Here is a 14,091-nt window from a genome sequence, read left to right as displayed (position 1 = left end):
CGCTGGTTGGAAACACACTGAATGCAAAAGAAGATGATTGTAATTGTTGGAAGTCAATTACTTCAGCCCAAGGGCATTTACTCAGTTTCCTATGTGCAATTATCTTCAGATGCTTCATCAATGATCTTTCCTCCATTACAAGGAAAGATATGGGATCTTTTTTGATGATTATAAATGTTCCTTTTCCATTCCATTTGCATTTCCACAGATAATAAAGCTTTCTGTACCTCACCGTAGTAAGACCTGAACATTTAGGCATGGGCTGATAATGAACAAGTAGCATTCATGGCGTGCAAGAACCAGATAATGACCATCTCTAATATGAGTTCAGTAATCTCTTTTTGAGGTACAATGGCTTTACCTTCACCAAGTCCACCACCATCAAGCAAGTTACAAGCTAGATCAGCAAGTGACTCACAACAACTCTCCAAATGCCTTTCCACCATCTACAAGGCACAAATCAAGGATGTGGTGGAATTCTCTCCACTTGCATGGATGACTCCAGCTCCAGCAGCACACAAGAAGCTGAACATCATCCAGAACACCACCTGTTTGGTAGGCACCAAGTTGTTCGATCTAAACGTACACTATTATTTCAGTACCCATGATTTCTAGCATCTGAAAGAGAAGAGTAGCAAGCACATGGGAACATGATCACCTTTAGGTTCCCTTCCAAGTGGGAGCAGCACAGTGCTGCAGCTAGTAGCACGGCTGCCTTGTAGCTTCAGTGACCCAGGTTCAGTTCTGACCTCTGATGCTGTCAGTGTGGAGTTTGTATGTTCTTCCTATGGCTGTGTGGGTTTCCCCCAGGTGCTCCGGCTTCTTCTCACATTCCAAAGATATTCAGGTTGCAATTGGCCACGTTAGATTGCCTCAATAGTGCAAGTGAATGTAGGATCTGGGAGTAGTTAATGAGAATGTGGAGGTTAGTGACGGATTAGGGTAAATGGATGTATGATGTTTGGCACGGACACAGTGGGCTGAAAGATCTGTTTCTGGGCTGTATGACTCCTTGAGGTTACACATTGTCCTGCCTTGGGAATGTATAGGCAGAATTGCATCATCACTGTGTCTAAATACTGGGATTCTCCAACAGCACAGCCTACCACCATCTTCTTGAAGACAATTAGGAAAAGACAATAAATGTACCCTTGCTTTCCACACCCAAATCCTATAAATGAATACTGAAATGTATATTTAGTTTTAGTAAAGCGCCTTGCATCATTTCCAACATCATCCATGCCACTAGTGTTCATTAAATAAATAGATTATTTGAAGTCATATTTTCTGGGTTACTTATAATGCGAATTATGATGTGTGTACTTCATAACCAGAAACTATTATATTCAAGCTTATTCAAATTGCTGCAATGTTACTCCTACATCAAGCATTTCTTTTGACAATTTTCATCACTGGACACAAAATCCTTTACAGAATAAAGAATTGCAAGCACAGTCTCAGTACAAAGGAAGAGCTTTTGAAGAGAAATTTCTTTATGAAAAGTGCTGTAGAATTCTTTACTTCTAAGGTATGGTGTCCAGATATTAAATGTATTTAAGTCTGAGTTGGATAGATTTTTAGTACAGAGGAATCAAAGGAGACAAGATACACAACTATAACCTTGTGAGCAGGTTTAAGGGACTGTACGATTTACTCCTGTTTCTATTTCTTATGTTCTTAAAGATATTCACCTTTACAAGGAGATATTTATCACCCAGTTCACACCTCATCCCAATTTACCCAAGAGTAATATATAAGAGATAATAATTTATACTGCATATCCCCTTGATTAGTACTAAATGTATGACAAATAATATCTTGAGCAGGGAGGAAGCATAATGGACAGAAAGGTAAGGATTACCTGGGTGAAACGGTCACACTTTTGATTCTTCAAGCATGTGTTTTTGTCATAATCAAAATGACTGCCTTCTGCATTCCATTCTTTAATAGCTTCCACCACAGAAAAATTGCCTGATACAACATAGAGGTTTTCTCCTATGCTTTCAAAATATGGATGGCCCTTTCCTTTGATTTTCAGAAATGGATTGTTTTTGAACTTGCATGTCTTGCTCCATGCTTTGGCAGTTTTAGCAAGTCCTGCATCCCAGCTCTAGATTTGTGAGAAAATAAAGTTACATATATGTAACACCATTTCATATCAAATATAATTAATGTTATTATCTTGGCATTCTCATTCTGCATGTTATCAAAAATAATACAATCGTCACTCTTATTTTTAACGTGGCTTTGCTTTTTCCATTACACCATTATGCAATAGTGAAAATTTCAACAGCTTTCTGGCCAACAGCCGCAAGATTTTAATGATTGAGCTTACCATCAACAAAGAAGATAGTTATCCAATTTTTCTTTGTTTTAATCATCCCACTAATTTAAATGGAAAATCTTCTCTACACCACATGGCCAGAAACCTCTGAGAATCTATCTTCATAATGTAAGCTCTTAAATTCCTCATGTGCTGTAAATGTTCCACAATCAGTAATGGAACCTCAGATTTTCAGAGAATCATAGAATACACCACAGACAAGCTCACCCTGCTCGTGGCCTATATTCGTAGCCTTGCAAATGTTTCTCCAAGAATTTATTCAACAAAGAGGGTTGCTTATGGATGACTAAGTTGGAAGTTGTGTGGATGGGTGAATGAAGAAACAAAGGAACAGAAACAGATGAAGTGAGTGGGCAAAACTGTGGTATATGGAGCTTATTAGTATTGGGTTTCATTATGAAGATATTAATTTAAATCAAAAACAAATCAAAATAATCTATTAATGTTGAGAAATAAGCAATAGTGGCAGAGCAATTTTATTTTTTAATAAACAAAAATACTGTCATATTGTAATATGCATACCCTTTTAGTGTCAATTGCTAACATGTGTGGCAACAAACCAGTTTTTATTCTCCAAACTTTCATACTTTAAAGTTCATATATTTTCCAACAAAGGTAAATATAGTATAATAATTTAAAAATTTTCTGTGTTCTGAATAATGCTTTTTTATGTGAATTAGGAGTCATAACATCCATATATTCTCTTTTAGTGCATCATTCAAACATTTCACAACCTTTTGACTTGAGGATTCAACATGGAATATAACGTGCTGGATCTACATTTCTAGTTTTGTGAATTTCCAGCTCTGGGATACTTTCATTTACATCCCTGCAGCCTCTGCTGCAGTGTCCTTTGCAGAAGAAACAATTTCTGAAATTGTAAAGCAAAGAACTGCATCTAAAATGATGCAAGCTTTACTGCCCCAGGAGAGGAATTTATGGATTTATATTTCTAAAATATTACCCAAACGATTTGTAGTCATGTAATGTAGAGAAGAATCTTTTATTGGTAAAAGGTTATTATCCGAAATGTTAACTCTATTTCTCTCTTCACAGAAGTTGCTTGATCTGCGGAGTATTTCTGATATTTTCTGTTTATATTTTAATATCACAGTAGTGGATCAAAAGGAACTGGATTCAGTGGTGGATCGAAAGAAAGTGATCTGGATTCAATCCTGCCCTCTGGTGCTTTCTCTTCTGAGTTTGCACATTCTCCCTATGACCATGTGGGTTTTCCCTTCATATTCTCGTTCCTTCCACATCCCAAAGATGTGCAGATTGATAAATTCTCTTCTGTAAATTACCCCTCATGTAGGTAAGTGGTGGAATCTTGGGGGAGTAGATGGGAATGTGAGGAGAATACGTTTCAGTGGGGGGATGGGATTGCTTTGTGATCCAGTATAGACTCAATAAGCTGAATAGCCTCCTTCTACATTGCGAGTAAATATGAAATATAAATACATTTTCCACACATCCTCTCTTGCAGATGACAGTATGATCAAACACTGAATCAAAAATATTTAAATATTTCTTAGAGTTTCTTGTGTCACGAACCAGCAACAAAAGAAACACACTGAGCATGATTCAGTGTTAAAAACTATTTTATTAATCACTACTTATGATAATACGTAAAATAAAAGTAAAAATGTTAGTATGTTAGAATTCAAAAATGTTAAACCTTGAACGTTAACCCCAAAACTAAACTCGTCGTGTGTGTGTGTGACAAAGTCCAAAACTCCCAGTTCCGGAATGGTTCTTAAAGTTCAGTTCCGCAAGCCATAAGGTGAAACATGAGCAAGGGCTTCTTCAACAACCACCGTTGTCTGAAGATAAGATGTAGATGTAGAAAAACATAGAGAGAGTACATATGAAATCCAAATGATCCACGATGGAACCCAAACGACACTCCAGTGTTTACTTGGTAGTGACTTCCTCACCCCGAAAAGCATCCGAACCGTGGTCGTCCACACACAAATACCTGTTTCCTTCTACAGGTCAGCAACAAAGTGAACTCCACCGGATTACTTCCAACTTCCATACATGGATTTCAGTGGCAAACACAGTTATTGTTTCTCATCCATCGATAGAGAAAACAAGCAGGCTGGTGTCTCTCTCCCTTCTCTCTCTCTCTCCTTCTTCTTCTAACCTCTTCAACAACATCATTACGTCCTTTATCTTCTATTGACGTAAGCACGCCCCACACACACATACACACACACTCTCTATCTTAAAGGGACTTTCACTGAGTCCGTAACACCTCCCACCTAAAAAAAAATTTTCCCAAGAAAATTTTAACTGCGCATACAGTTAGTAATTTTAATAATTATCATGCTACACAACTACAGACTATCAGATTAGTACAGATACATGTTTCCCATTTAACATCGAGAAAGACAATCAGCAATCACATTATCTTTGCCTTTAATGTGAGTTATCATGAGATCAAACTCTTGCAAAATTAAACTCCAGTTTAACAGCCTTCTGTTCTTGTTTTCGACTCGGCTCAGAAACACCAATGGGTTATGATCTGTATATACAGTCAATGGTTTCTGAGCAGTGCAAACATATACACTGAAATGTTGCAAGGCTAAAACAAGCGACAGTAATTCTTTCTCTATGGTGGAATAATTCTTTTGATGCTCATTAAATTTCTTTGAAAAGTAAGCTACAGGATGGTCAATATCATCAAGGTCACCCTTCTGCAACAACACAGCTTCTGCAGCTTCATCACTGGCATCTACTGCTAATGAAAATGGCTTTTCAAAGTCAGGTGTTTTGAGCACAGGATGGTAGCATAAAATGGCTTTCAGCTTCTCAAATGCTTCTTGACAAGAATCTGTCCAAACAAACTTTACTCCCTTCTTCAGAAGATTAGTTAGGGGAAGAGCAATATCAGCAAAATTTTTACAAAATTTTCGGTAATATCCAACCATTCCCAAAAATCTTCTAACAGTCCTCGTACCTGTGGGAATAGGGAACTCAGATATTGCTTGAACTTTTGCCTGAACAGGAGCTTGCTTGCCTTGACCTACAACATAACCAAGATACGTCACAGTGGCATGGCCAAATTCACTTTTAGCCAAGTTAACTGTAAGGTTAGCCTTGGAAAGTCTTTCAAACAACCTTTCTAACGCAGAGATGTGATCTTCCCAAGTATCATTCCCAGTCACTAAGTCGTCAATGTAGGCATCTGTATGTTTTAACCCATGAATCACTGAATTAATCATTCTTTGAAATGTTGCTGGAGCATTTTTCATTCCAAATGGCAAAACATTGTATTCATACAATCCAGAAGGGGTTACAAAGGCTGAAATCTCCCTTCCTCTATCTGTTAATGGAACACACCAGTACCCTTTTAATAGGTCAATCTTTGTAAGAAATTTTGCCTTTCCCACTCTGTCTATGCAATCATCCACCCTAGGAATAGGGTAAGCATCTGACTTTGTTACAGCATTCACTTTCCTGTAATCTGTGCAAAATCTAACAGTTCCATCAGGTTTAGGTACAATAACACAGGGCGAACTCCAATTTGAAGTAGAATGTCTAATAATATCATTTTCCAACATGTATTTTATTTCCTGATCAACAAGTTTACTTTTTTCCACATTCATTCGATATGGGTGTTGTTTGATTGGTTTTGCATCCCCAACATCAACATCATGGGTAATTATCGATGTTCTGTTTGGAACATCTGGGAACAGATTTTTAAATTTTAAAATTAATTCTCTCATCTGTTGTTTTTGTGAAACTTGTAAATGGTCCAACTTCATTTCAAGGTTCCTTAGGATATTTTGGTTTTTTAGTTTCGATGGAACAATATTTGGTCTAAATTGGCCTTCCTCAACATCAACATCAGGCATTCTAGAAACAACCTTTACATCATCCACCAAGGCCACAACTGAATCCCTCTCATAATAAGGTTTTAGCATATTTACATGACAGAGTTGTGTTTTCTTGCGTCTATCTGGTGTTTTGATTATATATGTTAGATCAGTCACTCGAGATTCAATAACATAGGGTCCAGAAAAACGAGATTGCAAGGGATTATTTTGGCTAGGGAAAAATACCAACACCTTTTGCCCCACTGCAAATGTCCTAGGCCGAGCACGTCTATCAAAATATGTCTTCATTCTTATCTGGCTGGTTTTCAAATTCTCTCTCGCTAGCTGGCAGACTCTCTCCAACCGAGTTTTAAATTTTTGGACATAGTCCAACAGACTCAAGTGCACTTCCTCATTAACCCATTGCTCTCTCAACAACTCCAAAGGTCCTCTCACCCTATGTCCAAATACAAGCTCAAACGGACTAAATCCTATTGACTCCTGGATTGATTCTCTAACGGCAAACAAAAGTAAATGGATACCTTCGTCCCAATCCTTGGTGTTTTCAAAGCAATAAGTCTTCAGCATATTTTTGAGAGTAGAATGAAATCTCTCCAGAGCTCCTTGAGATTCTGGGTGATATGCAGATGACACAATCTGCTTTGCTCCCAGCTCATAGACTATTTGTTGAAAAATTTTTGACATAAAATTACTACCTTGATCAGATTGGATTTCTTTTGGCAAACCAAACAAGGTAAAAAATTTTACAAGAGCCTTTGACACCGTCTTGGCCTTAATATTTCTAAGGGGTATTGCCTCTGGAAATCTAGAAGTGGCACACATGATGGTTAACAAATACTGATTTCCAGTCTTAGACTTTGGTAAGGGGCCAACACAGTCCACAATCACCTTCGAAAAGGGCTCCCCAAAAGCAGGAATTGGCTTCAAAGGAGCCACAGGGGGTTTTTGATTTGGTTTACCTACCATCTGACATGTGTGGCAGGTTCGACAAAACATCACCACATCTTTTCTCAAACCAGGCCAATAGAATTGTTTCAAGATCTTCCCTACAGTTTTATTCACACCAAAATGACCACCCAAAGGCATACTATGGGCCAGGTTTAAAATCTCATCCCTATAAATTTTTGGAACAACAACCTGATGAATAACTTCCCATTCCTCAGTAACAGGAACATGAGGAGGTCTCCATTTCCTCATTAACACTCCATTTTTGACATAGTATCCAATTGGCACTTTTTCAATCTCCTCACATGAGAGTGCTTTTTCTTTCAATTCTGTCAACTCAGGGTCCTTTGTCTGTTCCACCATAAAATCCTTCCTCGACAAAGACAAATCTTTAAATTCAGGCTCCCTACAAGGATGTTGATCCTCCAGTGAAGACAGAAAAGTCTCAGATAAGGCATCATAATTTTCTTCCTGTTTAGGACTGTCACAAGGAACTACATCAGACTGCACCGGACTGTCTGTCTTGGCTAATTCTTTAGCTCTAGCTCGAGTCACCGCACATGATGGGTAAACATCTGGATCATTCTCAGACTCATCAATCCTTGGTTTGGCTGCTAACCGTACCACAGGAACAATTTCTCCATCCGCAAGGTCATTTCCTAATAACAAAGAAACTCCTTCCACTGGCAAACTAGGGCTTATCCCTATCTCGACTGGTCCTTCTACGAACTTTGACTTTAAAATCACCCTGTGAAAAGGGACAGACATGGTGTCACCTGTAACGCCTCGTACTAGATTTACTTCACCAGTGTCACTTTCTTCACCAAAATTTAAAACACTGTCCAGCAAGAGAGATTGACTAGCCCCAGTATCTCTAAGAATTTTCACTGGCACCTGGGGTGACTCATCATTCAGTGAAACAAAACCCTCTGATACATACGAACGGAATTCTTTTCTCACCTCCTCCAACTTTTCCGCTTTTCCCTCTTGCAAGGACTGATCTTTAACAGCATCTCCTAAACCTTTTTGATTTTTAATTGCCTGAAAGCAAGCATTGGGCACAGCTTCCTTCCTTTTCTTCAAAAGGGCACAATTAGCTATCACATGGCCAGGTTTCTTACAGTAATAACAAGTACGCTCAACAGGTTTCTCCAGCACTGGCTTCTTTTCATCCTTTCCTTTTTGATTACCTCCCAATTTAATCTCCGGTTTACCTGGATTGTCCTTATAACTCTTTTGAAAGGTTTTAGGTTGTCCCCATTTGGATTTATGGGTTAAAGCATAAATGTCTGCCAACCTAGCAGTTTCTTGTAAAATTTCCACTCCCTTTTCATTTAAATATGTTGTTAATTCAGCTGGAACACATCTTTTAAAGTCTTCCACTAGTATCAATTCTTTCAATTTATCAAAATCCCCATCTACATTTTTAGCCAGGCACCATCGTTCAAAACATATTCTCTTTCCATTGGCAAATTCCATATAAGTCTGATCTGCAGATTTCCTCAAATCTCTGAATTTTTGTCTATAAGCCTCAGGTACCAATTCATAGGCCTTCAAAATAGCTTGTTTTACCTTGGTATAATCAGCTGCATCCTCAGCAGACAAAGCAGAATAAGCTTTTTGAGCTTTACCTTTAATCACACTCTGTACCATAAGAGCCCATCCTCTCCTTGGCCAGTTTGAACTCACAGCAACCTTTTCAAAATGTTGGAAATACTGATCAACCTGATCTTCTTCAAAAGGATAGACTAATCGAACCTCCCTGCTGGCTGAAAAATCATCTTCAGAATCAGATTCCAAACTCCTACGCTTCATTTGTAACTCACGCTGCCTCTGTTTTTCCTTCTCCTCACTATCCAGCTCCATCCTCTTCAATTCCATCTGCTTCATTGCTAGATCAGCCTCTATCTTCATCTGAGTTATCTTTTGTTCGGCCTCTAATTTCTCTCGCTCGGCCTCTATCTTTAACTGGGTTTGTTCTCGTTCAGCCTCTATCTTTGCCAGCTGCACCTGTGCCTCAGAAATTGCTATTTCACTGCCAGGAAACTGTTTTAACACTTCCTTCTCAAACACCTTCTTTTCCACATAATGGCCAGCTATCAGTCTCTGAATATCTGCCTTTCTCATAGACTGCTTTACTTCTGTAAGGTTTAACCTTGTAGCAATCTTTATCAGATCATCCTTTTTCGCCACCTCCAATCCCTTTTGGGTTGGTGACTCCAAAAATGCCTTAATATCCATTGCTGCTGGTTTCCACACACACAAGCCAATTAAAAAGAATTTATCAGACCTTCCTCAAAAATCTTTGGATTGAATCCCGGACAAATCTTGTCAATCTGGGGAACGATCCCAGACGACACTCGTTAATCTTTGGATTGGATCCCGGACGAATCTCGTTAACCTTGGGAACTATCCCGGACGAGCCCCCAATTTTGTCACGAACCAGCAACAAAAGAAACACACTGAGCATGATTCAGTGTTAAAAACTATTTTATTAATCACTACTTATGATAATACGTAAAATAAAAGTAAAAATGTTATTATGTTAGAATTCAAAAATGTTAAACCTTGAACGTTAACCCCAAAACTAAACTCGTCGTGTGTGTGTGTGACAAAGTCCAAAACTCCCAGTTCCGGAATGGTTCTTAAAGTTCAGTTCCGCAAGCCATAAGGTGAAACATGAGCAAGGGCTTCTTCAACAACCACCGTTGTCTGAAGATAAGATGTAGATGTAGAAAAACATAGAGAGAGTACATACGAAATCCAAATGTTCCACGATGGAACCCAAACGACACTCCAGTGTTTACTCGGTAGTGACTTCCTCACCCCGAAAAGCATCCGAACCGTGGTCGTCCACACACAAATACCTGTTTCCTTCTACAGGTCAGCAACAAAGTGAACTCCACCGGATTACTTCCAACTTCCATACATGGATTTCAGTGGCAAACACAGTTATTGTTTCTCATCCATCGATAGAGAAAACAAGCAGGCTGGTGTGTCTCTCTCCCTTCTCTCTCTCTCCTTCTTCTTCTTCTAACCTCTTCAACAACATCATTACGTCCTTTATCTTCTATTGATGTAAGCACGCCCCACACACACATACACACACACTCTCTATCTTAAAGGGACTTTCACTGAGTCCGTAACACTTGGCAAAACAGGCAGCTGGTAAATGGGATTTCCAGATCTCCTCTAACAAGATTGGCCGGAGCTGGGAGCATGAGCATGAGCCAGGACTTGAAACGAGAGGTGGGAGTTTTCAAAAGAGATAAGTCTCTGTACTTGGTGTTCTTTTTCAGTGAGCAGCACCCTTAAAGGGGCACACTTGCATATTGTTAGTAATAATTGGCTAATTAGCTAAGAGGCAGCAGCCAATAAAAAGAAGCTAGGGTTAAGTAGAGTGGCTATTGTTGGAGTGGTTCAGTGTTTGGGGGTTCAGGCTTTGGCGAGAAGAGGCTAAGTGACCCAGGCGAGGGGAGTGTGAGCAGCTCTTTAAAAAAGGGCACAGGTAACTTTATTTCCTTTTGTACTTTATAGTACCAAGCTACTATATCTAAATTCCTAGCACAGACTAAAATCCATCTTCTTTTTGCACACATCTCTTGTTGCACACCTATTGACTTTTGTTCAATTTTTTCATTATTTTTTTCCCAGGAACTAGGCATCATTTTCAAGACCAACATTTATTTCCAGTTGCTACTTGCCCATAGTCCCTGCATTGAATTGCTGAAATTCTTCTGGAGAAGTGCTCCCACAATGCCGTTGATATGTTTCTGGATTCAGACGAGGGAAGATCTGTAATACATTTCCAAGTGTGCAACTTGGAGGAGAACCTATGGGTGGTGGTGTTCCCATAAGTCTGCTGCCCATGTGCTTTTGGTGGTAGAGCTGTGGGTTAAGGAGGTGCTTAGAAGTGAATTTTATAAATGGTACACACCGCAGGTACTGGACGTCAGTGATATTTTGGAGGTTGATGGGGTGCTAATCAAGTGGGCTGCTTCCTCCTTGAAAGTTGCTGGAGGTGCACACATCTCGCCAAATGGAGGATATTCCATCACACCCCTGACTTGTGTCTAGTAGAGTTAGTCATAGTTATACAGCATGGAACCAGCCCCTTTGGCCCAACTTGTCCATGCTGATGAAGTTGCCTTCCTGAGCCAGTCCCCTATGCCTGTATTTGGCCCTTATCCCTCTAAAGTTTTTCTATCCATGAACCTGTCCAAATGTCTTCTAAATGTTCTAAATTGTACCCGCATCTACTAGTTGTTGGAAATTCACTGAACAAAGAAATTGGAGCATTATTCCACAACCTTTCTCTCAATGTCAATAAAACAAAAGAACTGGTCATTAACCTCAGGAAAGGGGGCAGTGTACATGCACCTGTCTACATCAATGGTGCTGAGGTCGAGAGGGTTGAGAGCTTCAAGTTCCAGGGAGTGAACATCACCTACAGCCTATCCTGGTCAAATCACGTAGATGCCATGGCCAAGAAAGCTCACCAGCACCTCTACTTCCTCAGGAGGCTAAAGAAATTTGGTTTGTCCCCTTTGACTCTCACCAACTTTTACCGATGCACCATAGAAAGCATCCTATCTGGATGTATCACAGCTTGGTATGGCAACTGCTCTGCCCAGGACCGCAAGAAGCTGCAGAGAGTTGTGGACACAGCCCAGCTCATCACGGACACCAGCCTCCCCTCCTTGGACTTTGTCTTTACCTCTCGTTGTCTTGGTGTAGCAGCCAGCATAATCAAAGACCCCACCCACCCAGGACATTCTCTCTTCTCTCCTCTTCCATCGGGTAGAAGATACAGGAGACTGAGGGCATGTACCACCAAGCTCAAGGACAACTTCTACCCTACTGTGATAAGACTATTGAACAGTTCCCTTATATAATGAGGTGGACTATGACCTCACGATCAACCTTGTTGTGACCTTGCACCTTATTGTACTGCACTTTCTCTGTAGCTGTGAAACTTTACTCTACTGTTATTGTTTTTACCTGTACTACATCAATGCACTCTGTACTAACTCAATGTAACTGCACTGTGTAATGAATTGACCTGTACGATCAGTTTGTAAGACAAGCTTTTCACTGTACCTTGGTACAAGTGACAATAATAAACCAATACCAACACCAATACACCTCTGACTTGTGCCTAGTAGAGTTACTGCAAGTTCACTGATCAAGGAAAGTGGAGAGTATTCCATCAAACAAAAGAGAAACCGTTAGTGTATCACTTTGCCAGAATTTCGTCTTGGACCTGAAACATTAACTGTTTGTCCTTCCACAGATGCTGCTTGACCTGCTGAGTTCTTCTATTTTTATCTCAGATTTCCGGCATTGCACAAGCATTGTCAAGGCTGCTGCTGAACATGTTTGCACAGTTAGTGCAACACACTGAGTTCTGTATTTCTTCATCCAACTTGGTTTTGCACTAACTCAGCACTAAATTTGTATTCTGTATATACTGTTTTTTGCACTATTTGTACTTGCACAATTTTTTTTGTCTGTGGTTATTGTATGTCTTCTGTTTTATGTATGTCCTCTGTTGTGCGAGTCTGGGGGAAACGATATTTCGTTCCACCATGTGTTTTCATAGCATATGGGTGAATGACAATAAAGTAACTTGAACTTTGGTTTTCTTCACGTTCCATCCCACCCCTGACTTGTGCCTTGTAGACGGTGGGGAGTCCCTGGAACATCAGGAGCTCCTTCACTCTCTGCAGAAGACCCAGCTTATGCTCTTGCTGAATCAGATTATCACTGAATTAGATCATTTGAAATCTGTTGTTTTGCAGCAGCAGTACAGTGCAAAGACATAAAATCATTGTACTATAAATTACAAGATTGCAGCCACGGCAGGTGATGTGGCTGGGCTAGCTGAGTTTGGTCAATGCCCATGACATTGGTGGTGGGAGGACCTGGGGCAGGTGCGAGGAGCGTCCGATAGGCGGCACGTGATCTAACCTGCCAATGACAGCGAAGCGCGGGAAACCGCCTTACCCGTCAACGGCGGGTGCGTGCGGGTCTTCCCGCCAACGGCAGCAAGGGGGGGGGGGGGGTAAAGAAGCCTACAGTCGGGCCGGGCCTACCGATCTTCCCCCTCGGGCTACCGGTCGCACCTCTCCTCCCGTTTCACGCCCCCCACCCCCTGAACCGGAGCCGCCGGTCGTCGCGGCGCAGTTACCATGAAGCGCATGTTGGCGGCTCCCGGCGACACCGACGACCGGTATCGGTTGTGCTCGTTCACGCATTGCCTGACGAACTCGGCGGTGGTGTCGATGTCAACGGCGTAACCGGGCGAGCAGAGCGAGAGCAGCCACAGGGCTCCGACTGCACAGGAGTCCATGGCGAGCGGGTCGGCGGGTGAACGTGGCTACGGCCGGGTGACGCCCCATGGCCGAGGGGCGGGGCTTCAGTGACGTAACGCGTCCTCCTCTATTCATACTTGTTGCCCAGCCAGGATGTCCTTGTTACAGGTAACTCAGGTAGAGAGATGTCTAATGCAGAGTGCTTTACATAAATTCGTTTACCGGCTGTGGGCATTGCTGGGAAAGACTGGCACTTATCCCTACCTTTTTTTCTTTTTAAAGGTAAACTTTTTTTCATAAAATATGTACATGGCTATTTTACATTTATAAATGCAGTTAATTCTATAGATTGAAACTGTTGTCAAGTCTATTCATTCTATATACAAAGCATCAATGGCTTCTTTGAGGAGTACTTCCCCCTTGAGAAGATAGTGGTGATATGCTTCCTTAAACTATTGCAGCCCTTCTGGTGAAGGTGCTCCCCACAGGCAGGGAGTTACACACTTTAGATCCAGGAACAGTGGAGGAACACCAGTGTATTTCCAAGTCAGGGTGGTGTGTGACTTAGAATGGAATCTAATAAAGTTTGTCATGGCACAGACATTGTTGGTCTTTTGGTCCATCGACTCTATGTTGGCTCCCTCTA

At 40.8% G+C, this 14,091-nt stretch overlaps 1 protein-coding gene across 1 annotated transcript; it reads right to left on the bottom strand.

Moving 5' to 3' along the window:
* Positions 1–576: 576 nt before the first annotated feature.
* LOC127578580 (glioma pathogenesis-related protein 1-like) lies at positions 577–13,500 on the bottom strand. Its single transcript, XM_052030728.1, has 3 exons — positions 13,322–13,500; positions 1,862–2,110; positions 577–618 (listed from the first exon to the last, which is right to left on the bottom strand). Exons 1-3 carry the CDS (start codon positions 13,481–13,483, stop codon positions 577–579), a joined length of 453 nt encoding a protein of 150 aa, XP_051886688.1. The 5' UTR covers positions 13,484–13,500.
* Between the last annotated feature and the right edge of the window lie 591 nt (positions 13,501–14,091).

This window comes from Pristis pectinata, chromosome 15, assembly GCF_009764475.1.
Source record: "Pristis pectinata isolate sPriPec2 chromosome 15, sPriPec2.1.pri, whole genome shotgun sequence".
Classification (NCBI taxonomy): domain Eukaryota; kingdom Metazoa; phylum Chordata; class Chondrichthyes; order Rhinopristiformes; family Pristidae; genus Pristis; species Pristis pectinata.
This window is presented reverse-complemented; position numbering and strand designations above follow the sequence as displayed.

What these genes read in the sequence shown, in the direction of transcription:
- LOC127578580 (XM_052030728.1), bottom strand. Translation starts at nt 13,483, where the DNA reads ATGGACTCCTGTGCAGTCGGAGCCCTGTGGCTGCTCTCGCTCTGCTCG. An exon ending in CCGCCAACATGCGCTTCATG is followed by an intron (nt 2,111 to 13,321) that starts GTAACTGCGCCG and finishes TCACAAATCTAG; the next exon opens with AGCTGGGATGCAGGACTTGC. An exon ending in AGTGTGACCGTTTCACCCAG is followed by an intron (nt 619 to 1,861) that starts GTAATCCTTACC and finishes CTTCTCTTTCAG; the next exon opens with ATGCTAGAAATCATGGGTAC.